General features: G+C 30.7%; 1 protein-coding gene across 5 annotated transcripts; it reads left to right on the top strand.

Annotated features, from left to right (window-relative positions):
* Positions 1 to 129: 129 nt before the first annotated feature.
* On the top strand, positions 130 to 27,728 carry LOC143229845 (uncharacterized). 5 transcript variants are annotated; one of them, XR_013016097.1, is made up of 5 exons: positions 135 to 1,073; positions 3,326 to 4,664; positions 18,656 to 18,772; positions 19,744 to 19,928; positions 24,974 to 27,728. XR_013016097.1 is itself a non-coding variant. In XM_076462673.1 (4 exons), the coding sequence occupies exons 2-4, from the start codon at positions 4,260 to 4,262 to the stop codon at positions 24,980 to 24,982; spliced, it is 531 nt and encodes a 176-aa protein (XP_076318788.1). In that variant the 5' UTR covers positions 132 to 1,073; positions 3,326 to 4,259; the 3' UTR covers positions 24,983 to 27,728. The 5 variants fall into 5 exon arrangements, 2 of the variants coding, with proteins under 2 accessions (XP_076318788.1, XP_076318789.1); XR_013016098.1 differs by lacking the exon at positions 18,656 to 18,772 and having other exon boundaries at positions 130 to 1,073; XM_076462673.1 differs by lacking the exon at positions 19,744 to 19,928 and having other exon boundaries at positions 132 to 1,073.

Genomic DNA, 27,728 nt, shown 5'->3' on the forward strand with positions numbered 1-27,728 from the left:
AAAGGTAACAGATATTTCTCTTTAGACTAAAACGTCAGTATTTGGTATATAAGTGTTTGTCTCTGTTGCAATAAAAATGAGTTTTTGTTTGTTCCGAAAATGTGTTTGCACCTACTACCTAAATGTGCATGCGTACAAACCAACGTGAGTATACTTTATTATACATTTTAGACAGTAATTTGTTAATTCCTTATAATATTGCTCTACAACCTAACGTTAGATATTTTAAAAATTTTAAGTACAGTAAAGTTTAACAATATTTAAACTACTGTGAAAATGTACACAAGTTAGTGTTAATTAATATATTTATCGAATATAGGCGTACTTAGTAAAGGCCTGATTCGTGTTAAAGGTGAACTTTCAACAAATTTAATAATTGCCTTAGAAACTGTACTTTGGTTAGGTATAATTCCTGTGTGGTTGACATATTTTAAACACTTTAGTTTTTGAGTAAAAAATGAAACAATATATACGTGTTTTCGAACTCAAGCTCCTCTCGGTCGCTTGGCTGTTTCCGTGACGTTTTATAACTATGACGTAATACGTGCCAGACACGCTTCGTTGCGCGTCGACCATTTTGTTCCTTTCAGTGCTGGTGTTTTATGTAAATCTATCGGTGCTTTTTTCAGATTACATACTTTGTGAGACTATTTTTGTCTTGATATTGCTACTTTATGTTTGTTTTATGATAACATGGTTTACTGTGTTGCTTATGTATGTAAAAACGGTTCGGCATCGGGCAAAAGCTTCTTTTCGTTTCCGTGCAAGGAGAAGGAACGGCAAGGTGGCGACAGTGGGTAGGAATGGTCAATAGGAAGAACTGGACTCCTTCACACCATGCAAAGCTTTGTCAAGATCACTTTGAACGCTTATGTTTTGTGTCGGATCCCACTGTTTTGGATTCCGTGTATTTCAAGCCAGGCAGGTTGAGACTGAAAAAACCATCGGCAGTAGACAGGATCGTCCCCACCATCTTTCCTCGTGTAGAGCTGAGGGCTGATCTCAGCCTGCAGTGTTCAGGTTCCACCCCTTTGAAGCCATCCCTTGCCATCACGAAAAGAATAAACTTAAAGGTATGTGTGCAGTATAAAGTGATAAACAATAACTAGTATAATATAATAATTTAAAAAGTACAAGTTTTTGAAGAATGTAACTAGACATACACATTTCACGTTCATGAGCGTGTTTTGCATTTGTGGCACCTTAGAGTCAGTGAAATCTTGATTTCTTAGTCTAGACAGTGGACAAATCTATCCCAAATAGAGTATATTTGAAGTTTAAAAGCTGGTAGATCATTCTGTAGATGTTTTTGTATCATTTTTACACATGGAAAAGTTTGAAGAATACCATTTTTTCAAATTTGACATATCAAGATAAATTGAAATAAGACTATGTCTTGAACATGTTGAAGTAATCAAGTACATTTTATGTATTTAAAAAAACAAACATTGTAGACTTGTAAACAATCAAATATAAACTCCATAACATATTTCCATAACTCATCATAATAAAAGTAATCTTAACACAGTACTTTGTCATTGTCATATTAAATGTAAATCTCATAAACCTCATAAAGCATGTTGTTTTAATATATAATCTTATTTCTTCAGTATCACTCACAGTTCCACTACTCTTGCTCGTGGAACTGTCCTCATCACTAGAACTTGTCAGATCTGTGTCAAAAGTAACTGTTCTAGGTTCGTTCAGAGTAGGTTCGAATTGATATGGCGCCACTCGACACTGTTCAGAACACGAAGTCAAAACAGACTCTGCCTCTGTTTCTCCGTATGCACTGGCCATGTTTATTTACATTCAACGCTCTGGCGTTGGCAGTTTGTTTGGCAACTATTACTCCACAGTACTTTTCCTAGCGGCAAACGTAAAAACTAAAACGTTCGAATTGCCGCTCGGAAAGGGCTCTTTCTGCACCAAGTTATATGTTTCATTTATTAATTAGCACATATGTTTTATAAAAAATGTGAACCTGCAAAATTAATCAGTATGAGTAGTTCTTTTGACTACAAAGTTTTCTTTTTTCTGTAAAATTCACGTTTAAACCTGAGACCAGTGGACTTGCTGAAAAGACAAAAGAATTAGAATTGTTTTTTATTATACAAGAAATCCTCTGTTTGAAGAAGTGCTATTGCAGTGAAGACACCAATTTGACCGTTCTAGAGGATGTTTACTATTATATATATTTATGTTGTATAGTTATCAGTTGGCGCACATTTGATGTAGCAAAATATTGTTATATTTGAAATTTATTACTGTCCTAATTAATCTTATTTCACATTCTTAAAAGTATATTAGTTTATATTTATAAATGATTTTTAAAGCATGAAAGCGTCGGGTTATTTTGAAAATGACTTGAGAAGGTCAAAACGTTGTTCTGTGTTTTATTATTAAAGTTTTAATACCCATACCAGCCGTTCGCAGATACATTATTGGAAATATCTTTCGCGACACGATTCATTCAGACAAGGCCATGTTATATTACAACAAGCGGTGAAGCATAGTAGTAAGTAATATATACACCCTAATATACCTTAAGGAGTTGATGTTACATTACGTGAACCGTTAATTCAAGTGACTGGTTGACATTTTATGTCAACTCAGATGGTTGCTACGTTTATGTAGACCGAGGAATATCTGCGCTAGTTGTCCCTAATTTAACTGTAAGACTAGAGGGAAGGCAGCTAATCATCACCACCCACCGCCAACTCTTGGGCTACTCTTTTATCAACGAAAAGTGGAGTTGACCACACTTTATAACGTTTCCACTGCTGAAAAGGTGAGCATATTAGGTGTGACGGGGATTCGAACCCGTGACCCTAAGATTATGAGTCTAGTACCTTAACCACCTGGCGATGCCGGTACTATAGTAAGTGAGGAGTTAATATTTATTTCGTCCCGAATTTCGTATTGGTATAGCCATGTTTCTCTCTGGATGTATAAAACAGCTCACAGTTACATCATAACACTTCCTTGCTACATTTAGTATTAAAATATTGTGATTGTTCGCAAATATAAAAATAGACTAAATTTTGAAAATCATTCTTATTCGTTGATTTGAGACTATTTAAAAACATTGTAACCAGGTAGAGTGCTCAAAGACCCCTCATCCTTGACAACTTTATTAATTCTTAGTTACTATAGCAACATTTAGACTTTTCCCATGATAGCTGGATATTAAACAATTCTACATGTTGTTTGTGTTTAACTGAAATTTTAGTTGTTTTTTTTAAATCTTTAAATTTATCATTGTTGTTTAATTGATTTATTTCCATATATAAATATTTATACATTCATTGTTTTATTGTTACAGACCTTCGTCATCTATTTCGCTACTTTCTTTTTTGTTCGGCGTTTGTGGATAGTTTTTTCAGGTTTTGTATAAACTCGCCACGAAATAAATGAACCTATAGTTTAAATTTTAAATATAAATCGAATCGTCTGCATCAAACTCGAAGTAATTGGCATTACTTACGCCATTATGGGACACACCAATGATGTGAAACGCAGCTTTAGAATTTACAACCATGACTTGGATGCAGAGATGCCAACCATTATGATTTGAGTGTAATCATTACGATTTTGGTGTATACATTACGACTATACGCTCATACAGACAAATATTACGACTTGTTGCAACTCCCAAATTATTATATATTATATAGGCCTGTACAATAAAGTGATAAATTGTTCCCCCAGGGCTTGAAAGTGGTGAAAAGAAAATTTCTAGTGAGATACAAATAAATTTTGATAATAAATAAAAGACATAGTCCAAATGGCTGCTTGCGATAATCGTGTTTGTGCTTGAAATAATAAAAAATATTTGTATCTCCGACGTTTACCAATACTTTGAGTGCGGTGCTTCTCCATACTGGGTACGTGGGTGAATCCATAGTTACGTCGTCAGTGTTTGTTAGCCAATCAGCGCTCGCGTAGATGGGCATTTCTCGTTTTCTATGCGGCATAGAAACACCAATGTGATCGTTCACAAGTGAAAAAAAAAAAAGAGGCCTCGTTCACCAGACTGTCTTGTTTCTGGTAAATCTAAAAGGACTAAAATTGTGAATCAAAAATTTAGGAAAGAGTATAGTGCAAAATATCCGGTCATTCCATCAAAAGTCAGTGACAGTCATGCATTTTGTACAGTTTGTCACATCGATTTTTCTGTGGCACATGGCGGAATAAACGATTGTTCCAGACATACAAAGTCGGCATCTCACCAATAAAAAACTGAGGCAAAGACAAAAATGATGCAGATAACGACATTTATGAGTAAGGATTCAGAATATGAAACCATAAATGCAGAAGTGATGTTCACGCAATTCGTCATTGCTTATAATTTACCCCTAGCTGTAGCCTCTCATGCAGGACATGTATTCAGAGAAATGTTCCCAGACTCTGATGTAGCGAAAAAATATGGCTGTGCTAGAACCAAAACTACAGCCATTGTACAAATGTTGTGTTGTGAAGATGACAAAATGATTTCAAGCATACTTACTAACAGTGTTTACAGTTTAGCCACAGATGGATCCACAGACATGGATGACTCAAACCGTATCCAGTGGTTGTACGATATCTGTACGGGTTCTGTCTACCATCATTACGCTCAGTCATTTGAAATAGTTGGCATCTCCGTGGATGTGGTCATTATAGTAAGCCCATTTTCTTTCATATAAACATATTTATTTTGGCTTGAGTTGGGGAGTATTGAAACAAAAAAAGTAATATACACACGTTTCTGTTGCCTTTTCCTTTGATATTTTTTGTTAAATCCGCGTTACCATAACAACATATATCAGCCAATGGTAGATCACATTGTATCTCAATCTCTCGGTCTCCCCTATGTGGAATGAGATTAACTAGTCATGTGTAAAGCACTTATCACCATGAATAAATTCGATATATTTATTAAGTAAGAATTGATAGATTTAAGCAATCACGCGTGTTTAACAAATGCGTTAGTTTACAAGACGAGTTGCTGTTGGAAGAACATTTCTTGATCATTTCACGAATACATTAAGTGAAGATGTTCAGTTTAGAAAACAGTAGCACACACCTCACTTTAAATTAACATATGTTGAACTGCAGCCAGTATTGGGTAGGGCAAGCTCGTTTAACTTTTGTTAAAACACGATTGTTCTTTAACACAAATTCGTCCATGACCTTGGCCATGTATTTTATCTATTACTTCTAATAAATCCGTGATGACGATAAACTCATTTGAAGTAAAACTGTATTTCAGGACGGTGGGTATAAAAAAAAACAACTTTTTTTAGAATGTCAAAACGTTGTCCTGTATTTTATTTTCGAAAAAGTTTTAACACCCATAAGAACCGTCTTGAGATACAGTTCTAACATGTATGCAAACACCAGAGCTTTATACTCGCCTATGAAATTTTATGACAATTTTCAGTAGTTTATAGGATTACTTAAATCCAGATTAATTGCTATTTTTATTTAAAATTTCGTTAGTTTAACATTCTTTTTCCATATAATCAAAGCACAAAACTATCACTCCAATGAGAAATAGACAAATCAACATAAACCTCCTCCTGGAACCCACCTGAGTGATTTGATAATTGTAATTCTTTTATGTTGGGTTCGAGTATTTCGGTGGATACAGCTCCTGACAGACCATTCTGTAGCTATTCGCTAAACAAATAAAACAATGAAGTGAAATAACACACCACAAAATAGCTTTACTTAGAGAAACTATCTAGCTACGTTTACTATGTATTTAATATTATAAAAGCCAACTTTTTCTTGGCAATAGCCCATAATAAATACTGGCAGGTATCGAAAGCAACTGACATTATTGTATCTTGTATACATACCGACTTACATAATTTGACATTGTTTTAGCATTAATAATCTCTTGGGAAATTTTATCGGTTATCTTTCAGAGAAGTTAACCAATGCCTTTCTATCTTACCAAGGGTGCGAAAAAGTAGTTTTTAATAACCTTCTAAAATACTGTTAAAATATCAAATTTCACACTCAGTGACAGGAAGAAATAACTATTTCAAAATATGAATAATTACTTTAATAGCATTTCAAACTGGAAATTACATTTTTGAAGCTAAAATTTTCTTTTTAACCCATTATGTTGTTTCATATTAATATATTAACAACATAGTAAATAATAGTATGAAATATATTATTTTCCCTAATTTGTAATTGTGAAATACAGTAATATGAAAAAGATAGGACACTCTATAAAAGCCTGTGTATTTTTGTAACATTTTTGGATATATAGATATTTAATCTCAATTTCAACAATACTGAGAGATTATAGGAATATAACTAAACAATTAAAACTGAAGAAAAGACTTTTCAAGATCTTCTGTAAATGTAATTCTACAAAAATGCATATTCTAACTGAGGAAAAGTTAGGACACCCTACCCCCTAATAGCTACCCCTTTGGCTGAAATAACTGCAGTGAGACGCTTCTTGTTGCCATCTACCAGTCCCTGACATCGGTCTGAAGAAAGTTTGCACCACTCCTCAATGCAGAATTCTGTCAGCTGTGAGATGTTTGAGGGTTTCTTGCATGTACAGCCCGTTTTAAGTCACTCCACAGCATCTCAATGGGATTAAGATCTAGGCTTTGACTCGGCCATTCCAGGACTCTCCATTTCTTAGTTTTCAGCCAGTCCTTGGTGGATTTACTGGTATGTTTTGGGGCATTCTCGTGTTGCAGGGTCCAGTTCTGCTTCAGCTTTAATTTTCGTACAGATGGACTCACATGTTCCTCATATACCCTCTGATACACAGTAGAATGCATGGTGGATTCTATGCTTGTGAGCTTCCACCTCCATGCTTCACAGTTGGTATGAGGTTCTTTTCCTGGAAGGGTGTATTTGGTTTATGCCAAACATGTCCTCTGTTCTGATGTCCAAATAATTCAAATTTGAACTCATCTGTCCAAAGAACATTATTCCAAAAGTCCTGGTCTTTGTCTACATTCTCTCTGGCAAACTTCAGTCTGGCCTTGACGTTTCTCTTAGAGAGCAAAGGTTTCCTCCTTGCACACCTCCCATGCAAGTTAAATTTGTGCAGTCTCTTTCTGATTGTAGAGGCATGCACTTTCACATCAACAATAGCCAGAACCTGCTGTAGGTCCCCTAATGACATGTTAGGGTGTTTGGAGACCTATTTTAGCATCTTGCGGTCTGCTCTCGGGGTGAACTTACTTGGACGACCAGACCTGGGCATGTTGGCAGTTGTTTTGAAAGCCCTTCACTTGTTGACTATATTACGGACAGTGGAATGGCTGATTTCAAAATCCTTTGGGATCTTTTTAAATCCCTTACCAGACTCATAAGCTGCTACAATTTTATTTCTGAAAGCCTCAGGCAGCTCTTTGCTCTCACCATGGTGCTCACTCTCACTTCAACAGTCAGGAGCACATCAAACTAAATGTCTGAGGTTTAAATAGGGCAAGCCTCATTCAGACTGCTGAGTAACGATCTTCTAATCATGTGCACCTGGTGTGATACACCTGTGTGTGAGTTGACCTATTTTAAGTGGGAATAAATGTGGTGTCCTAACTTTTCCTCGGTTAGAATATTTATTTTTGTAGAATTACATTTACAGATCTAGAAAAGTCTTTTCTTCAGTTTTACTTGTTTAGTTATATTCCTATAATCGCTCAGTATTGTTAAAATTGAGATTAAATATCTATATATACAAAACTGTTACAAAAATACACAGGCTTTCATAGGGTGTCCTAACTTTTTCACATGACTGTTGGTTTATTACGAAGTAGTGTACCCTGATGTTGCATACAAGTACATTATACACCACGAACACTAGGTAATTCTTATGGAACCTTAAATACGTAGTAAAGTCTTTAAACACAATCAAGTGTTGTTTACAATAGGTGTATTTAATTGTTTGTAAGAATATGCTTATATACCTTCAATATTTACTAAGAAATGTTGCTGTAAAAGTATAGCCTTAGAAACAAAGATGCCTCTCACTTGCTCAGCGGAAGGTTTTTTAAGATTATAACTCTAAAAACTGTGTTTTGATATCTGTGGTGGGCACAGCACAAATAGCTTATTGTGTAGTTTTATGTTTAACAACAATAACAAAAAAAGACCAAGATTGAATGAGTTAAACTTTGTTTTGTTTGTAAAATAATGTTAAATGTTGATGATGTTTTCAGACTTCCATTTATTTCTTCATAAGTTTAATAATCAGTTGAGATTAGTGGTTCTACTTTGTTCTTTTAGAGTAAATACACGCACGTCGCTGTACCTTCAGGAATCTTTAGTGTTTTGTCAATAGTAGCAAGTATTACAGTCTACTCTATACTTGAAACATTTAACAGCCAATTTCCTTATATAATACTGGAGATAAAAGGACCAGAAGGGCTTCTTATCTCGATTTGTAAGTAAACCATAACAGTGACATGATGAAAAATTAAAAAATAATTTTAAAAGAATTAAGGAAAAAAAAATTTTTTTTCTACTTTGTGAATTGAGAATAATTTTTGTCAAGGTCACGTTTTACTTCCGATATCCAGTTCTAGAACATGTGATAATTTTATTCCGCCTGATTGTTTAGCTGTAAGATTGAAAGCTCGACTTTTGTGGTGAACACAACTCATATGGCCAGTTGTGTGGATTTACTCTTGAGAAAAGCAAAACAAACCCAAATAAATATAAATTAATCATATAGATTACAATGATAAACACCTTTACAATAGAAAATATCTTATTTTTATTATTACATCATTTTGACTAATACCATCGATACTGTGCGCAGAAACGTAATTATTAAAATAAGAACATACCCATTGAATAATTGGTTGCTGTGGTATTTGTTAATCAATTACTAATTTCAGTAGGTTTAACTTTAAATGCACAGTTATAAAGTTTATCTTTTAATTTATATACTTCAACAAATAAAGTTGAACTGTTTGTTAGGATTGTTTCATTATTAAGAGAGTTTTTGACGTTTTAGTTTAACAAATCTTCCAGTATACTCATATAAAATATTTACAGAAAATGTTTCACTACTTCTATCAGCCACATTGTAATAAAAAAGAATGCTTCTGTCACGTGAATTGACATTCTTTCTTGATTGCTTGAAGATTAAAAACAAAAAAAACAACAACCTGTTACCAGTTGTTGGAGTTAAGAAACTTTATAACCAATGTGGGAAAAATATTTTACCAGAAAAAAAAAAAAAGTTTTCAAAATTTTAATGTCGACAAGATACTCAGTGTATTCTGTGTTGAAACCACAACTAATATATTTTACATCCTAGTGCTCAGCTGTAAATCTGAAAGTCTATAAAGCCCAAAATCTGGTTTTAGATACATAGAGTTTTGAGGGACATACTAACTGAATCTAGTATCAGTGTTTCTTTTCTCCACCCTCTCTTCCAAGATCTTGTGTACATCAAGTTTGAAACTGTGTTTATATTCTCACTCAAAAGTTATTGAAACTAAACATACCTTATGTGCACAGATATCAATACCATGGTTTGATATCCAAAGCTTTTTTTTTTTGTATGCATGTGTACTGATCCTACTTATGGTTAAATATAAAATAATTAGATATAATAGTGAAGCTTAATTGATACATTGGGTTGTCTGTGAATCATGAAGGGTCCTAAACTCCACAGATATTTTGTGCAAGCTATATTTAACAAAGGTGTGAGTTTACTTAAATAATGAAGAATAAATCTCTTATGTTTTAAAAAAAGGTTTTTTAATTATTGTACAATTATATGAGGATGCAAAGTACCTTAAAGAAGTTGTGACTGTATTATTCAGTCATAGAAAGATGCTAGTTCTTTTAAAGAAGCCTTGGCTTATTATTATTTAGTTAAAGATAGTTTGAAACATTCTATTCAAGTGCTAAAGTGCCATCTATCTTGTTTTTCAATTATAACCAGGGAATATGTTTGAAAATGTTCTTGAAAGATATTATAGTATCTTGCCATTTCTGTTTTGTTTTTTAATAAATGTGAATTTCGTATTCAAATCATTTTTTATAGACTGGCCAAATATCAGATAGAAGGTCTAGTTTGAAGAGATTGATCTTCAAGAAACAGTAACAGAATGAAAATAGAGGAATAAAAACTATATTAACTTGTGTTTAACAATATATTAAAACTGTTTTATTGACTTATAGTTTAAGAAATATAGTCTGCAGTGATGTTTCCAATATTTATTTAGCATGTAGTAAGAGAAAAGGAAACATGTCAGTAAGTAAAATTAAAAAATATATTATATACCAGACCATAGATCTGAGATTCTGTGGTTCGAGCCCCACTTCTATTTCACTTACAGCAAATTTAATGGGAAAAAAATGTACCATGTATTTCTACAGGGTTGGTGCTAAACACCATTATCGAGTTAGAGTGGCCCATAGGGTGGTGTTGGATTGTTTTTTCCTCCCTTCATTCTATAATTTCAAAATTAGGAACAGCAAGAAAACATAGCTCTGAGCAGCTTTAGGGGAAGTTCAATAAGCAACAAACGGAGAACACATCATTGTCAATTATATGAATAGTAAACTATTGCTGCTATATACAAATAAAAACTGAAAACAGAAATATCGTAATTTGGGTAAAAAGAAATCTTAATGTACTGGTAAACAACTTTTCTTTTTATCTTGGTTAACGTCATTCCTTTTTGTCTCTCTATCCTTAAATAGAACGCTACACATATCCTTGTAAATGGCTATGTGAGATAGTGGTTTCCATCATACAGTATTATAAATAACAAGTTCATCAAAAAGAATCAGTTACATATTTCAAAAGAAGAAATAGATGTTTTTGAACATTAGTTTAATATTTTGTATAATTATTCACTGGGTGTTGAAACAAGTCAACTAAACACCCAGAACTGTAATTTTATGAGATGTCAAAAGAATTGTTAAAAGCATTTTATGTGTTTATTTTAAAAATGGTTTGTTAAGTTTCTTATGTTTTAAAAATCCTGAATAAACTCGTGAATATTTTTAACCACAGAACAGTTGAGGTTGTAGTAATAGTTACAACCGTAATTAATCTAATGTAACAATAAATTTTTTACAATCCATAAGTTGTAATGTATAAACTAACATTGAAACTTAAAACAGGTATTTGAACATTTAAATATTTAACAGAACTAGTTTTATTGTTAAATGATGTTAAATAAATTAATACTTAACCTGTGAGAAAATAATAAATATTTGGTTATTTTTATATTACACATGTAAGTTTCTAAAACATACTAAGCACACTTGTGCTCAAATTCATAAAACATGAGCATGTGTTATGTAACTCAAAGGTTTAATGGTTTTCTTACATTCAGCAAAACTATACATTTATGTTAGAAATATAAGTACAAGTTGTATGTGTTGACCACGAATGTCAGCTGGAACAAACATGAATATATTACGTTATTATACACATCATACCCATTACAGCTGTATACTTTAGTATTTCAGGTCATGAACATCACTTGATACCTTATGCAAGAATGTGTAGTGTCAAGGAAAGCAGATTTACACACACTATTCAGTATGCAAGCTGTGTACAGTGTAAGGTTTAACAATTTTCAGAAGTGGATAGTGTACGAGTACTCCTGACAAGCCACACAGCAAGTACAGTAGTTGCATATGTTTAGGTCTGTTTTCATCACAAAGGTTGTGTTTAATACACATGCATTATGTATAATATTGTAATAGATGAGGTCATATGAAGTATTACTTACAGAAGTATTGATCATGAACTATATAAATAATCAGTGTTTAATATTAATTATTTTTACCATACTATAACAGATCAGAAGTTTCTTTAAAGTTCACTTTTTAGTATTTGTTGCCATTTAAATAAATCTTGAAGAGCAAGTATAATAGAAACAATGACAACTGACAGTAATAAATATTCTCACAAGGAGCAGAATTAAATTAATTAATTTGAAAAGAATACAATAGAATTACCTACAACTTGTTAACGAGTTGTGTTATTAATAAATTAATCTTAATCAATGAAAGAAATCACTGTAAGTCTATCAAGTTTCTCATCAGTATCATAAATATTAATATTAACAGTTTTAAGTTTATTTCTCTGTACTTCTGTATCATGATGATTCAAACATCTATAAGACAAAAAATAGTTCATGGTGAATATTGTATCTGTTTGAGGTTCACACAAGTAGTGGTTTTTACTGTTTTAGGTTACTGATGATGTCATGATCAGAATATTATTTTTGGGAGCAGTTTGGTGAAATATAAATATTGTGATGAATAAAAATGAAGTTAATAATTTGTATTATGTAAGGCAAGACTCATTTGATAGTTATGTAGTAAAGTATGATGACCAAATAAATAGGTTACAAGGTATGAAATGTTTTATGTATATTATTTATTTTAGTAACTGTATATATACTTGTATATCAATGTGACATATTTTATATGACACTTTAATACTTTATTAATCTTCAGTTCCACATGTTTTATTGTGAATCTTGTTGACTTATTTAGTACCAGTTCTATTTATCAGTCTTTTCACCTAATGTAGTACCAGTTCTCTTTATTAGTCTTTTCATCTAATTCTTCTTTATCAGTCTTTTCATCTAATGTTGTACCAATTCTCTTTATCAGTCTTTTCATCTAATGTAGTACCAGTTCTCTTTATAAGTCTTTTCATCTAATGTTGCACCAGTTCTCTTTATCAGTCTTTTCATCTAATGTAGTACCAGTTCTCTTTATCAGTCTTTTCACCTAATGTAGTACCAGTTCTCTTTATCAGTCTTTTCATCTAATGTAGTACCAGTTCTCTTTATAAGTCTTTTCATCTAATGTAGTACCAGTTCTCTTTATCATTCTTTTCACCTAATGTAGTACCAGTTCTCTTTATCATTCTTTTCACCTAATGTAGTACCAGTTCTCTTTATTAGTCTTTTCTCCTAATGTTGTACCATCTTTCATTATTAGTCTTTTCACCTAATGTGTTCCCCGTTAGTACAGTGGTAAGTATAAAGATCTGCAATGCTAAGATCAGAGGTTTGATTCCCTTCAGTTGATTCAGCAGATGGCCCGATGGTGGCCTTACTAAATGAAAACACACACACACACCAGTTTTCTTGATCAATCTGTTAACCTACTTTTCACTAATTTCTCTATCAGTTTTGTCTATTGATACAGTATTAAGTTTTTATCACTCTTTTTGCCTACTCATTACCAGGTTTTTATTATGCTGTTTTAAAGATGTTAAAGTTCATAAATGTCAGTTTTGTCAACAGAATGAGTAATAGTTTTAGTAAAACATCAGTTATTCTGTGTTCTAAAGTAACTAATTACTTTATTGTTAGTCTAGTTAGCTAGCTGAATACCAGATTTCTTTTGGGTTTTATGGTGTAAATGCTGGCAATCTATGATTATAATTGATTATACTTACCATAAGGCATTAGTAATAGGTCTGTTACAGTTTTAAACACTACATGCTGTACCTAATCCGTTATTTTCAAGAATTAGTTGAGCATATAATAATAGTATTTCAACCATACTGTGTTCACCATGTATGTTACTAAATATCTAAATATTTTAAGAACACTTCTCATTTCCTTCAGAAGTGTCACACATTTTGAATGTTGACATTACCAGTGTTTATACAGTATTTATACATATAGTGAAAGACTTATAAACTTCCAGTAACCCTGACAACAATTCCCATTAAACATACATGCTGACACTAATATTTGATTAATGGAACTGGTTTTGAAATTGAACTACTTAAATTTTAACAATACCTACAAGTTGAAGTAATCGTACACTAACTGATAGTTTAGACATTTAACCAGTTTCATGGTAGTATTCTAGAGTACAGATAATCAAGTACATGAGACAAGGTGTACTAAATGATAGTTTACCTGTTTAACCACTTTTATAGCAGTGTTATAAAGTACAAATAATTGAAGTGACACGAGTCGAGGTGTACTAATTTATAATTCAGATGTTTAACCAGTTTTATGTCAATGGTTAACACACACAATGTTGCTTTTTCTTGGCTGTTGTAAATGGAGAATTTGTTTAGATTTAGCTCTCTTAACATAGGTTTGGTTGACTGCTCACATAACATCTTTGTCTTTACTCATTTAAAGTGTTTATAGTTTTGGTACTACTAACTTTTAATGTAGTGTGTGTGTATATATATATATATATATATATATATATTCAACATATTTGGCAAACTGTTAGTAAACCTTATAAGTGTTTCACGTAGAAAAATTATATTTTTCATTGAAGTACATTTAAAAAATTGTTATTCTGACTATATTTAGTACTCTTGTCACTAGTCTGTGTGGAAAGTGATGTGAATGTTGAGATTAAAAATAATCCTCTTCATCTCAAAATCACAAATTTCATTGGCTTTATCTCCAAAACCTTTTAAGTACAATTGTTTGTTTTTAGTAAAACTATTTTGTCTGTTATTTTCTCTATACAATGTTGGTCAATTTGACCTATCTCCTGACAACCAAAAGTTAGAAAACCAGAACAGGTGTGGTAATTAAAGGAATTTGTCTGTCTTCTAATACGATTGTTGAATACTCTAGGAGAACTTGTTTACATGTAATACTTTTGTGGTGATTGTGTACAAAGATATCTGCTTTGTTAGCCCTCTTAAATCCTGTAGCTGTGTCATAATAGTTAAATACATACTGTAGATGTATGTATCTGTTGTGAGAATACAGTGCTATATTGGAATGTTGTTTATTACTCACTAAGGAAACAAATCACTGGAGCATTTATATTAAACATTTTCAAACCAAATGTATGAATATTTCGAATTATGCTAAACGTTATAGATCCATACTTCAACAAAGTATTACAATAGAGATGGATTCAAGATGTTTTAAGGTCAGAACTAGACATATACTAGTACTAGTGATAAATTTATATTTCCTTCATGGTTTAAGTTACTTATAACTACATTAGTAATAAATTTAGTTACAAAATTAATTAGCCTGTAAAACACTGAGTATCTCATATGAGTTATGATCAAGTGGTTTCAAAGAATGTCCTTATTTCTGGTTCATATGAAAGTAACAATTAAAAATAAACATTTACAATATTATATTTACAAAATAAATGATAAACTGTAAACTTGAATTCATGGATTAATGTTTACAAACAAGATGTATGTTTTCAAATATTAATGTTTTACTTAATCTGTTGTAGCACATGCACTTTTGTTTATTTTGGACATCAACATGATGGAATTCATCTGGGTCGAGTTGTTTAACTTCAGAACTGTCTAAAATTTATTTTGTAACAATATTACAAAACTTTCAGGCATCGTAAGCAGTATTAATGAAAAAAATAAAATTTCAAACCTAGAAATATTGTTAGAATCTTAAAAAAGTCAAGGCATGAACAGTTATTATTGTAATGTTTAATTAAATTAAATGATGTATTTGTTTAGAAGTAATTAGATTTAAGGGAGGAAGAAACTTATTGTTTGGAATTTTAATTTGTGGCATGTTTTTTTTAATGCACAAAGTTTGTAAAATGTATGGGGCAATATTGGTAAGAATGGGCAGTTATCCTTTTCTACTTTATTTATACTAGTACATGAGTGTATAGTCTGGGATCAACATATTTATGAGGGAAAACTGCTCTTTTGAAAGTCTTGTGGAACATCCCATCTTGATGTTGTCATTATAAATCTTACAATGCTTGGTGGAGGGCATCCTTTCTAATGCAGGACAAAATTAACCACTTGTGGTACCACTAGCATTAGGTAGAGTTAATTTCCCACAATATTTGAGGAGCTCTGGCTTTACATGAATGAGACAATTCAATTCTAATCCCAGTGGCTCTGATGATTGAATTGATTTTCTGATTGCAGTCTGCAGCTTCATCATTTTATGTTAGGTGTGCATCTCAATCTGATTGGTTGAGAACATCATTCTTCTAGGACTAGAAGTATGAACATTGGTTTGAACAGTTTGAAGCTGTTGTTGATATCTCAATTATGGTCTGATATGATTTAACCACAGTTTTTCAGTGACCTTTTACTGTGAACAGGATATATGGTTCACAGTTCTGATGAAGTGGTTCACATGGCATTGTGTGGAGTTGCCCTTTCTTCCATAAATCTTGGACACTTTCTGCTGTTTATCATATGTTTCTCTTTGTTGTTCAGTTAGTGATGCTGATTTTGTCAAGGGTGATCAGTATACCTGTTTCAGATGTGGTGTAGTCTTCCTTTAGTGTATATATTCTTTACAGAGATGTTGATACACTCCATGGGCTCTTTTTAGATGCATTTTGAAAAGGGCTAATCCTGGTAATGTACACCATTCCCTTCACCAGGCCAGTGTGGGATTTTAGTTTTTATATTAGGTGAGGTATCATTTTGCAACATATAATTTTCCTGCCAAGAATATGTATTTCTAATAGATACTTACCACTTTTCACACTTTCTACCCTTCTTTCCCACTTAGTGTTTTTGTATCTGGCATCTAATCTCCAAGTGAGGTTAGACTATACATCAGGGAGAGGTAGTTGCATAAGGAGTGTATGTCACACTTCTGTTGGTAGAGGATTGTTGCATGATTGTATACACGTTACAGTACATCTGAACCACATTAAACATGTAAGGGTTGATGGAAGTATTGAGGCTAGTGGTGAGTGAAATGCCTAAGTGTATAGAGGGTATAATAATTGAGTAAAGTTTTTATGTTAGAGTTGATAAGTATCTATAAGAAGTACATTCTCTGTGCAGAAAAATTATAACATTAGACTGTTGGAAAAAAAGATACTTTAAAGGAAATTGGGTTTTAATTTTCTTTGGTGATGTTTTGGGAAAATGCTTTTTTTAAATCTTCAAACAAACTAATGATAAACTACTGTAGGATATTCTGAAGTACATAAGAACAGAATGTAACATGAGACAGAAACACAATAAATAAACCATATAGTAATGACAACAAAACAGAGCTGATATTGCTAATTTAATATTTATGTAATATGTCACAAATTAGCACCATTATTAACTTCTTCCTAAAAAAATGTTTATCAAGAATGAGCTATTCATACAATGAGAGGTAGAATAGAAATGTGTTAATCTGGAGATGAATACTGATTTTAGTTCCAATTTTGATATTAGAAATATTAGTTTCAGCTTAGTACGTTAACAGGTAGCTAGGATTTCCATATTTAATAAATGAAGAAAAAGCATAATTCTTTAGCTAGTAAAGGAAACACTGGCTTTCGGAGGGTCTTGGCCATGACATAAGACCTGTGCTGAAAAAATCTGGGGGTAATAAGGTGCTGTACATGGTGTAAAAGGAACAAAGGGTATTAGCCACAGTATGTTTTCGAACAGACTTAGACACAGATGAAAAATGGTCACTGTCCTATAACAGTATAACGTACAGGTGAATATCTGTAATTATAGTAATAGATTCAGTAATTGTGGATACTATAATAATACAGTGGGTGACATACTAAAACAAATAACGTATTCATACCAGAAGAATGTATAATATGTAAACTAAGTAACAACGCATATGCAGTTACTGTATTTGTTTTTTCATGTCACATTATTTGTTTTTTAAAACTTCAGCTTCTGTACGATCTCCACAGACTCAGGTACTAAATAAACAGTAACAATGAACAAATGAAATGTAATGGATCTACATGAAAGATGTATTTATGTCAACTTCAATTTTTATTCAGATATACATACAAGTTATGAATTAGTTGTAATGTGATAACACAGTGTCAAAAACTGTAACCCTTGTTCCATAGTGTAATAACAGCAGCAAATTGCATATCTATCTGATATGAAGATACTACTCTTCAAGAGTGACTCATTTCTGATGAAGTAATAGTGTAGAATTCTAACTCAGTTCATAGTGTATGCTTTATTGTAAAAGTGCTGGTGAGAGTACAGGGAAAAAAACATTTTATCATTCTGTTTAGCTATACAAGTTTTGTACATAAAGAAACAAGAATAAAGGTAAACCATTATTAATAGGAATAGATCTGGAGAGAATTGATCGAGATTTATGATTGGGATAAGTTTCATAAACTGTGAAATAGTTTGTGAATGAATGATATCCTAAAATACCAGAGAAAGAAATAAAGACCTGGTTAAATATCATTTGATAAGTTAATTACACATTACTTGTAATCCAATATCAACAGTAATTCTTAATCAAAACAAATGTTGTGTTAATTTTATTTTTGTGCAATTCTGTCAACATTCCTTGAATTAAGGGGTTCAAAATAATCTTTGACTTTCTTTTGAGGGTTACTGGCCAGTTCTGTTGTGTAGATGGATCCATGTGATTAAACCATGGACAAAGGGTCTTTAACTGTGTGGAACATGGTTAAAAACTGAATAAATTCATGGAGAACTTCTTTATATGCACACAAATTACAATAACTTACATAGTATACTTACAAAAAATACTTGTAGACCTTAAATACAATCTGATCCTTTTGTTCACCTTGAGACATTCAAAGATTCCATTTCACAGGAAAGTAGTTAGTCAGTAATATCTACTTATTATTCTGTGTGAAGTTAACTGAACTTTAAACATGAACATTAAATTATACCTTAATCTAGCTTCAAGTAGTTAACAAAGTCTTGGATTCTGTTTTCTTCATGATGTATTCATTTCAGCTTACGTCTTTACACCTATGGATGAATGGTTCAGCTGATGAGTCCAAGCTTGTCGTGTGTGACACTAAAGAGAAAATGTTGCCGAGTTGTTTGAAAGAAGTGTACATGACCATTTGTGTAAGTACTAAATATAATAATAATTAACATTATTCTTTTATGGTTGACACGAAAACATGTAAATTAAAAAAATGCATTTCATTGGTGCAATAAAAATTGCTGTTCATAGTTACCTGTATGAGTACCTTAGTATGTGTACCCACACATTAATATTTACATGTATTCAGATTTGAGTATATAGAACAGGACATTGCTAGGGCTGTTAAATTTATGCAAACATCATTTACAAGTCAGTGAACTTAACTTTGATAATCAACGCCTAAACGTTTTTAATGTTAACTTGTGATAAGTTCTCTAGGTATTATGAAAGTTGTACATAAAGAAAGAAGGCAGTAAAAAATGTTACAACAAATTTGTGTAAACTTTAGATTAATCATTTAAATATTTTTATGTGGTCTATAAAACTTTATCAACATGTTTTTATTATATATATAGACATTAGAAATGTTACATGTTAACAGGTGAACGTAGCTGGATTGAGAAACTGTATCATCAGAATTGTTACAATGAACAGGAAAAAATTATTTCCGTAATGTTACATGATCTGTGTTTGATATAATTAAACTGTAAGTATTATCATTTACTAAAGATGTATACTTCTGGAAAACTTATTATTTGTTTTTATTTAGGAAGAAGTAGCACTTTTAAACTAAACCACTACCATTATTTGAATTTTGTGACCAGCTATTAATATATGTTACAGTAAATGACATGATTAACAGTTGTGTAGATGTAATATAGTTTATAAAATACACATACATGTAAATAAGTCTCTAAGTGTGCATTTTAGAAATTATCTAACTATGAAAGGTTGGAGGGTGTTACTGTATCTGAATAATGTTAAGATAACAGAATTAGTAATTATGTTAGCCATAATGGATACAATTTAAGTAAATTAAGGTTTAATGAAAGAGTCTTCAAAATAAGTTGTTCTATTTGTGACAGTATACGTTAATGTTTTTCTTCTTTAGTCATCAGCTGTACATTTCTGGTTAGAATATGCACTGTTGGAGGCATGGAAGTGAAAGATGACATGGAAAACATTTGGAATGTTTTTAAATGGACAGTTAGTGCTATAGCTCTCAATGTAACACAAGGTGATATTGTCTGTGAAGTATACAGGGAGTTTGAGGTTACCTTTCTTGGTACTGTACAAGTAAGTGTATAAACTATGTAGACAAAATATAATTCTTGAAAGATCTAATATTATAAAGAGTTTATATATCCCTTGTTGCTTGTTTAAATGTTAGAAAAATTCTCCAAGATGGTAAGAAAAACAAGACCACATTAGGTTAACATTGACATAAATTGTTGCCAGTTGAGATGTGTAATAATTACTTCTTAAATCTATACCCAGCTTTGCAATATATGTTGACTTCTGATAATGTTAATTTCTGTTGTTGTAAACATGTTCTTGTAAATGTTTGTCCATTTATACTACTTTTTGGTTGTTCTTTAGCTACTTCCAATATTTGAAATTACTCGTTCTAATTCTTATTGTTAGGTAAGCTTTATAGTTTACCATGTGTGTGTGTGTGTATTGTCTTTATTAACATTACAAAATGAAAAGTAATTTATTATGTAACATTAACAATTATTTAAACTAGTATTGAAACATCCCAACATCTCTATACTATAGTTGTATCTATAGGGTTGTCAAATGATAACTTTTTGTGAACAGTATTGTCAGTGGATATGTGTACTCACAACTAATTGTAATGTGATATGAATAATGAGTAACATTTGAGAACAAGAACCAGAGTCAGTTTACCATTTTAAGTTTAACTAACACTTTATATTTGTGATAAATGTAATCACGGGTTTTAAGTTGAGAAGGTTTTATTCCATTGCTGCAGTCTGATATGCTTGTTATCAGAATCTTAGTATAAAATACACTTAATACACCATAAAAATATATCAAAAAATAACTTTACTAAGTTCATTCAAAAATACATTTTATATTTATCAATTCAACTCACTTGTTACTTATCTTCAGCTAACACTGATTAAATAAGTTTGTGTACAGAAAAAGTTAAAAAAAAGTGTAGTACAGGTAATTGCATTGAAACTAGAACATAATATTATCATAAATTACCATGACTGCCTCAGAGACAAATATATCAGAGCCATTCTGTTTACTCAGGTTCATATGTTAGGTTAGGTTGGTTCAGTGCATTAATGAGAACTTGTACATGCTTCTTAAAAAAATAACATAAAACAAAGTTAATCATATGAAACAATAATTTATTAGTAGAATGTACAAATAAACTAATGTATAACATATATATTATTCAAGTGTTATGAAGCTACAGTAGTAATAACTGAAGTTTTATTTCACAAAATGCTGATTGTTGGATCTAGTTGTAATAATTCTTCATTCAGATGATAAACACACAATTCATCAAGGAGGAGCAATAGATTCTTAATGTTCTACATACTGGTGTTATCATTTGATGTTAAATATGGATGTGGTAATTATTTGTTCAGATGATATGCACAATGTTTCTAAAGAGAAACAGCAGATGCTTACAGTTCTACTTACTACTGTGGTTTTAAGAGAAATTGGGATAGAATGTAACATTTTAGAAAAATACTGAACAACCATTAAAACCATTATTATAGAACTTTGAGTCACAAAAAACACAAACTCAAGAAGTCTTGATACAAAATGATACTAATTTTTATTCCCAGCTTTTTGAAAGTGCTTTGGTTATAGGGTTTTTATCACTTTATAGAGTTTTGAGTTTATTATTTAAATTACTATTTCGTAAATTGACAAACATCAGTTAAATAAGCAACAGTGAAAACATTTATCATAAAAATTTTAACACATCTTTAATTTAGAAATCCATGTGACATATTCCAAAATAACAATTATTATTTTACAATTGTTCATAGTCTCAAGAAAAATAACTATTTCTATGCATGTGGCTTGTAAATCTGACACTGAATTAGTGTGTACAGTTACAGACTTCACAATGTGTGTATACATTGGTGCAAACACATTAGAAAGTGAAAAGTAATGTATTCTAAAACTGTTTTGGTACAGTATTTATATTTGTAAGTAACATTATTTTAATTTAACTTTACATTGATACATACTAAAGATATTTGTATAAAATACATGTGCAAATATTCTTGTAGACAGTCATTTGTTGTGTTTGAAATTAGTTTTTAAAAATACACTAAACATTCCTGAGGCTGGTACTGTTTTGAACACTGTAAACTTTATGTTCCTTAGATCAATATTTTAAATGTTTATATTTAAACAGATTTCTAAATATTGGCTTTTGTGTGTTATGGCATATACTGGATGCTTATTTGGTTTAAATTATATGTGTGTGATGTTCAAAGGCAAAATCTGTCAGTTCCTTAAGAAATAGAATTTCAAATTACCAATATTCACATGCTAGAATATAAAACAAGAACTTCCTATTATCTATTTTCCTAGATATATTTGTCTTTGGAAATGTTTGTTTACATATACTTTCTTCACTGTATGAAGTGTTTATAACCAGAGAAAACTCAGAATTTCCCTTACATGATTTTTCAGCTTTTATTAAGTGTCTTCATAAATAAACCCATTTTTCTGTTGCAGACATGAAATAATTATTTTGTTTTACATATTACATTTGCACAACTCAAAAGGCTTAGCAGATTGTGACATGTAAGTACAACTTACGTAAATAGAGAATGTCATTGTTTTCTATATTTATTTATTTATTATTCTGTGTTTCAAGACAAGTAATTGAAATTGAAATTTTAAAATTTATTTCTAAACAGTAATAATGTATTACATATGCAATGTATTAGAACTCAAATGTGATTGCATTCTACAAAACACTGGTTCCTTAGAACAAAGGAAAGACAGTTGCACTTATTAAAGGTCAGTTTTATGCTATTTTATACCAACTGTGGTTACACGTGACTCACTGATTTTATTATTATACTTTGGATATTTAACTACAGTGGAAACTCACAATTATAATCAGTTGAAATACACAACACTGTATTATTATACTTTGGATGTTTAACTTAGTTGTAAACTTACAATTATAATCACTTAAATTACATGATGAGGTTTGTCACATTGACTTATCATTTTTTATAAACTTTATTGGCTTATGTTGATTTAAATATTGTTTACTAGTATATAACATTACATCTTCAGATACCACATGTCTACTGACTAACCTAGATATCATGATACTTATTTCAGTTTCTGTGACTCAGCAATAAAGACTACATTATAAAAGTTTACTTATTACACACAATATTTTATTAAGGCTTGTTTGACTGTTTGTTTCATCAATACCTGTAGTACAAGACATACTCAAGTTGATGGGTTAGTATGAGCTGATAATTTGTGTTTTGTATGTACAGTGGAACTTGTTTGTGTAAACAATTAGGAAGCTTTCATTGTGACTTAACACTGTGGTGTGTGTTGTATTTTTGCTCATTTTAATCTTAAATAGAAATACTTTCTCCAGCAATCAGAACTTGATTTTTCAAAACATGGAAACAAAGCTGATAATGAATAGTAGAGCCATGGCAACATATGTAAACATCTGTAATGAATGTTTTGAATTACACATATTTCATCTTCAACAAATCAATAAAGTTAATGAATTAAACAATCTTTAGTATAAATATTAATATAAAAATACAATAAACAGTGTTATAAATATTAATATAAACATATAATAAACAGTGTTACAAATCTTTCAATATAGAAAGAAAAAATGCAAGGGGAATGAGTTTGAATTTATATTGGGAGTTGAACTTTCTTTCATCAACAGTTTGTGATCATTACATCCATAAGTTATGATTAAGCATCTTTCAAGGAAATGGGTGGTGATGATGATGTTTCATTGTTGAGGCTATATAGGAAAATTAGGTGGAGTTTGAATTTTAACTACAGTTCTGTGTTCCAGGGTATGTATTGATAAGTGATGGGAAGTCTTATCTCTGTAGGTAGTTTTACATCTACAATCCCAGTTAGTTGTTAGTGGTATGATAAATATGATTTCAGGTTATATCTACAGATATTTACTAGAAATAATTCAGTCTTTTATAAGATTGAATGAAACATCACAGAACTTTATCACTTTATTTGATGCTGTAGTTTATAAGTTATATAAACTTATATTAACACTGCACCTAAAATTGAAAATTGTGAAGTCTGTAATGTATATTAAAAGCTATACCAACAACTATTTTTTTCAATTGTTATAACTAGCCTGTTATAAGGTTGTATGTATGTGGAATTTTCAGCCAAACACAATATAGATATTTGCTGTGCCAAGTTGTTTGCCTATTAGCCTGTTTGATGTTAGATTTTATATATATGTAGGATATTTGTTGTGCCAAATAGGTTGTTTACTGGACTGTTTGCTTCTGAATGTTAGGTGTTCTTTAGGTATTGGCTATGCTAGGTAATTTATCAGTTTGGTCTGTTAGATTTTACACATTAGGTAGGTATGTTTACTTGAACAGTTTACCAACCAGGCTATTTGCTGTTCAATTTTACATATATGGTAGATATCAGCTGTTTAATATAGTTTTTCTACCAGGCTATTTGCTATTAAATTTTATATACTCAGTAGATCCTTGTGGTTGTACCTTGTTATTGATTGTACAGTTTTTCTAACGTTAATAGCTAATTATGAATAGTGATTTGTATATATTTTTATAATGTGTTTTTAACCACAACATAGCAGCTCACAGAACGACTTTGAGTTTTTTTGTTTGTTTTGTCAAGTACAAAATTTTAGCTCATATCTCCAGCATATCTTTACCAATATGAGATCTAAATATATGTTCAGTTTCAGGAGGACAAACCCTTTCAATTGATATATTTGACCATATCCAAGGTCATGTAGATTAATTTATTCTAATCCTGCATGATGAGTAATAAAATTGAACTGAGTATACATGTGTGTCATGCCTGATATTACTGGTGCACAAAAATATAGCTAACAGAAATGGGAAAAAATGGTTTCTTAGATTAATTTACTCCAATCCTGCCCGAACGAATTTCAAGTGCCAGGGCTGTAGAGGATGCCTTCTTGTTATTGGTTACCAAAGATTACTTATCTGTAGCAAAATGTAATATTTAAAGTAAGAACCTTCATAAGATGTTTATTGAAAATATTGATCTTGTATTTAATGTACTTTCAACTATTCATTTTCTTTATTCAGGCTGCATAGAGATGGCAAGCAATATCAAAGGATATTCTTATGTGGACTGTATTGAGCCACTGAAGGAAACAATATGAGAAAAATTTGTTAATTTTGAGAGGGAAGAAGGTATGTAACTTGCCACTTGCAAACACACAAGACTGGTCTTTTATGTTAATTCTAACTTATTTGTAACATTTTTGATATATATCAAAAACTGTATTTCTGACATCACTGGAAGTTAGTGAACCTTACTGATTTTAATTGGTGACTGTATTGTTCATTCACTTATATGAACATGATTTCAATGTCTTTGTAAAATGTTTTTTAAACAGCTGCTACACCAATATACTACATGTACACAATGAATACATCTTGTATGTTGAGTGGGACAAATACTGTCTCTTTGTATTATATTTGATACATCAGATAATGTTTTTAACTGAACTAATTCTTTTAACAGTGATCTGACATAGAGTCCTTAGCCTAACTGATTTTATATGCATGAAGACTGACTGATGGTTAGCTATTACAAAGAGGCATATAAAAACAACCTGGTAAATAGCTATGTTGCATAGTGATTTCCATAATACAGTATTATAAATAACAAGTTCATCAAAAAGAATCAGTTACATATTTGAACATAAGAAATAGATCTTAGGTATTTGAACATTACTTTAACATTTTGTATAATTACTCACTAGGTTTTGAAACAAGTCAACCAAACACTCAGAACTGTAAGCTTATAAGATATCTAAAGAATTGTTAAAAGCATTTTATGTGTTTATTTTTAAAATTGTTTATAAGTTTATTATGTTTTAAAAATCCTGAATAAACTCATGAATATTTTTAACCACAGAACAGTTGAGTTTCTAGTAATAGTTACAACTGTAATCTAATGTAACAGTAAATTTCTTATAATCCATAAGGTGTAATATATAAACTAACATTGAAACTTGAAACAGGTATTTAAATATTTTAATATAACTACTTTTAATTCTAAATTTATTTAATATATCTTTACAGAAATATGGTACACTTTTAGTAAATATATTGTATACAAAAGAAATTTAGAATTTTTAACAAAGTATTTCTACTAAATATTTGTCTTTGAATTTGATCAGCCTCATGCACATTTTAATTAGACTGATTACATAACTTCTGGAACCTTCTAAATTATTATAAAAGATATTTAATGTCCAAACCTATATTTTATCTGCTGTTTTCTCAACCCTAATACAAAATGAGCTTGGTTCCTTTGACCAACCTTGTAACCACCACAAAAAATGAAGCAAGTTTAAGTTACCCTTTGTTTCTTCTTGAATGACTACAGATTGCTATAGAAGATTATAATTATTTATCTTAAGCAGCCTTAGGCTTGTATATTTAACACCTATTACCATTGAATTTTTTTATAATTTTTATTGTTTTTCGAACTGTTTGGCTATTAACCCTGCTTAACAGAATGAGAAACCACTTACCAAAGACATGGCTCAAGCTAAGATAAACTGTTGACATACATAATTCAAGTACAGCTCTTTTGCTGATCTTGGTGAGAAATTGTTTTATTTTGTTTTCTATTTAATTCTTGGTTTCTTACATAACTTGCTATACTCCCGGTTTACATTTTATATATTTTTATAACAATAAGTAAAAAACATACATAAAAATGAATTTAGTGCTTACATGTGGGCCATGTACGTTTTTTATTAGCATCTGAAGGTTGATAAAAAGTTACTCATAATTTTGGCATGATCGTGGTTAGCACTGTACTGAATTTCAAATATTCAAATTTAGAACACAAAATATCAACATACACAAATAATACAATGTCCTGTAACTATTGTAATTTAACAGTCCTTTGAAATAAACTATAAGTGCTTTAAAATTTCCAAACCATTTTTTAAGGTGAATGCAGTGATATCATCTGTGACTCTGTAGACTGAACAATTTAAAAGCTATTACCACAATGAGATAACATTATACACTATGCAATAAATTTAAACTTTCTGTTGATATTGTTGTTAATAATGTTGTAGCAAACATTATTTTTGTGAAAGACAGGATATGATAGAAGGGTTTGACTTTATGATTTATATTTCTGTATATCAAGATGATTGGAAGCTTTAAAATTGTCTCAATAATATATTTAGCAGAAATTTTAATTTTTATTAAATATAAGGAGCTCAGATAGGGTTTGAGAATGTTTAAATGAGCAATTTTGAGCAAACCAGAGTCATGTGATACATAGAAGCAAAGGTTAAGAATTTATTTAAATATTTTCTTTTAAAATTGAGAAATTAATTCTTCTGTAATATTAAAAATTAACTTCTTAAGTAATGTTTTTACACCACATTTATTAACATAAATTGATAATAATGTTTTTAATTAAATTTTAAATGTAACTCTGTAAAACCTCATGATATGTGAAATCCATCTTTACACATAGGCTTAAAAACTGTTATAAATATATTATTATTATTTCAAGTGTTAAGTGGAGTGTTACAAATACACACATTAAACTAAAAATAGTCATTTTAAATTCATATTTGGAATTAATGTTCAATAATGAGTAGGACTATAACTTTCATGGAACAACCTAGCCATAGTCTCTCTTAGTTTGTATTATGTACAACAAGCAAATATAAATTCAGTGTAAAAACTTAATGCAAGATTATTAATCATGCCTTATAGATTCAGGTTTATATTTAGGCTATATCTTGATGTTTAATTGACATAAAAGGCAATCAAAATAAAACTTATTACTTTAACATTA

Source organism: Tachypleus tridentatus, chromosome 10 (assembly GCF_004210375.1).
Source record: "Tachypleus tridentatus isolate NWPU-2018 chromosome 10, ASM421037v1, whole genome shotgun sequence".
Taxonomy (NCBI): Eukaryota; Metazoa; Arthropoda; class Merostomata; order Xiphosura; family Limulidae; genus Tachypleus; species Tachypleus tridentatus.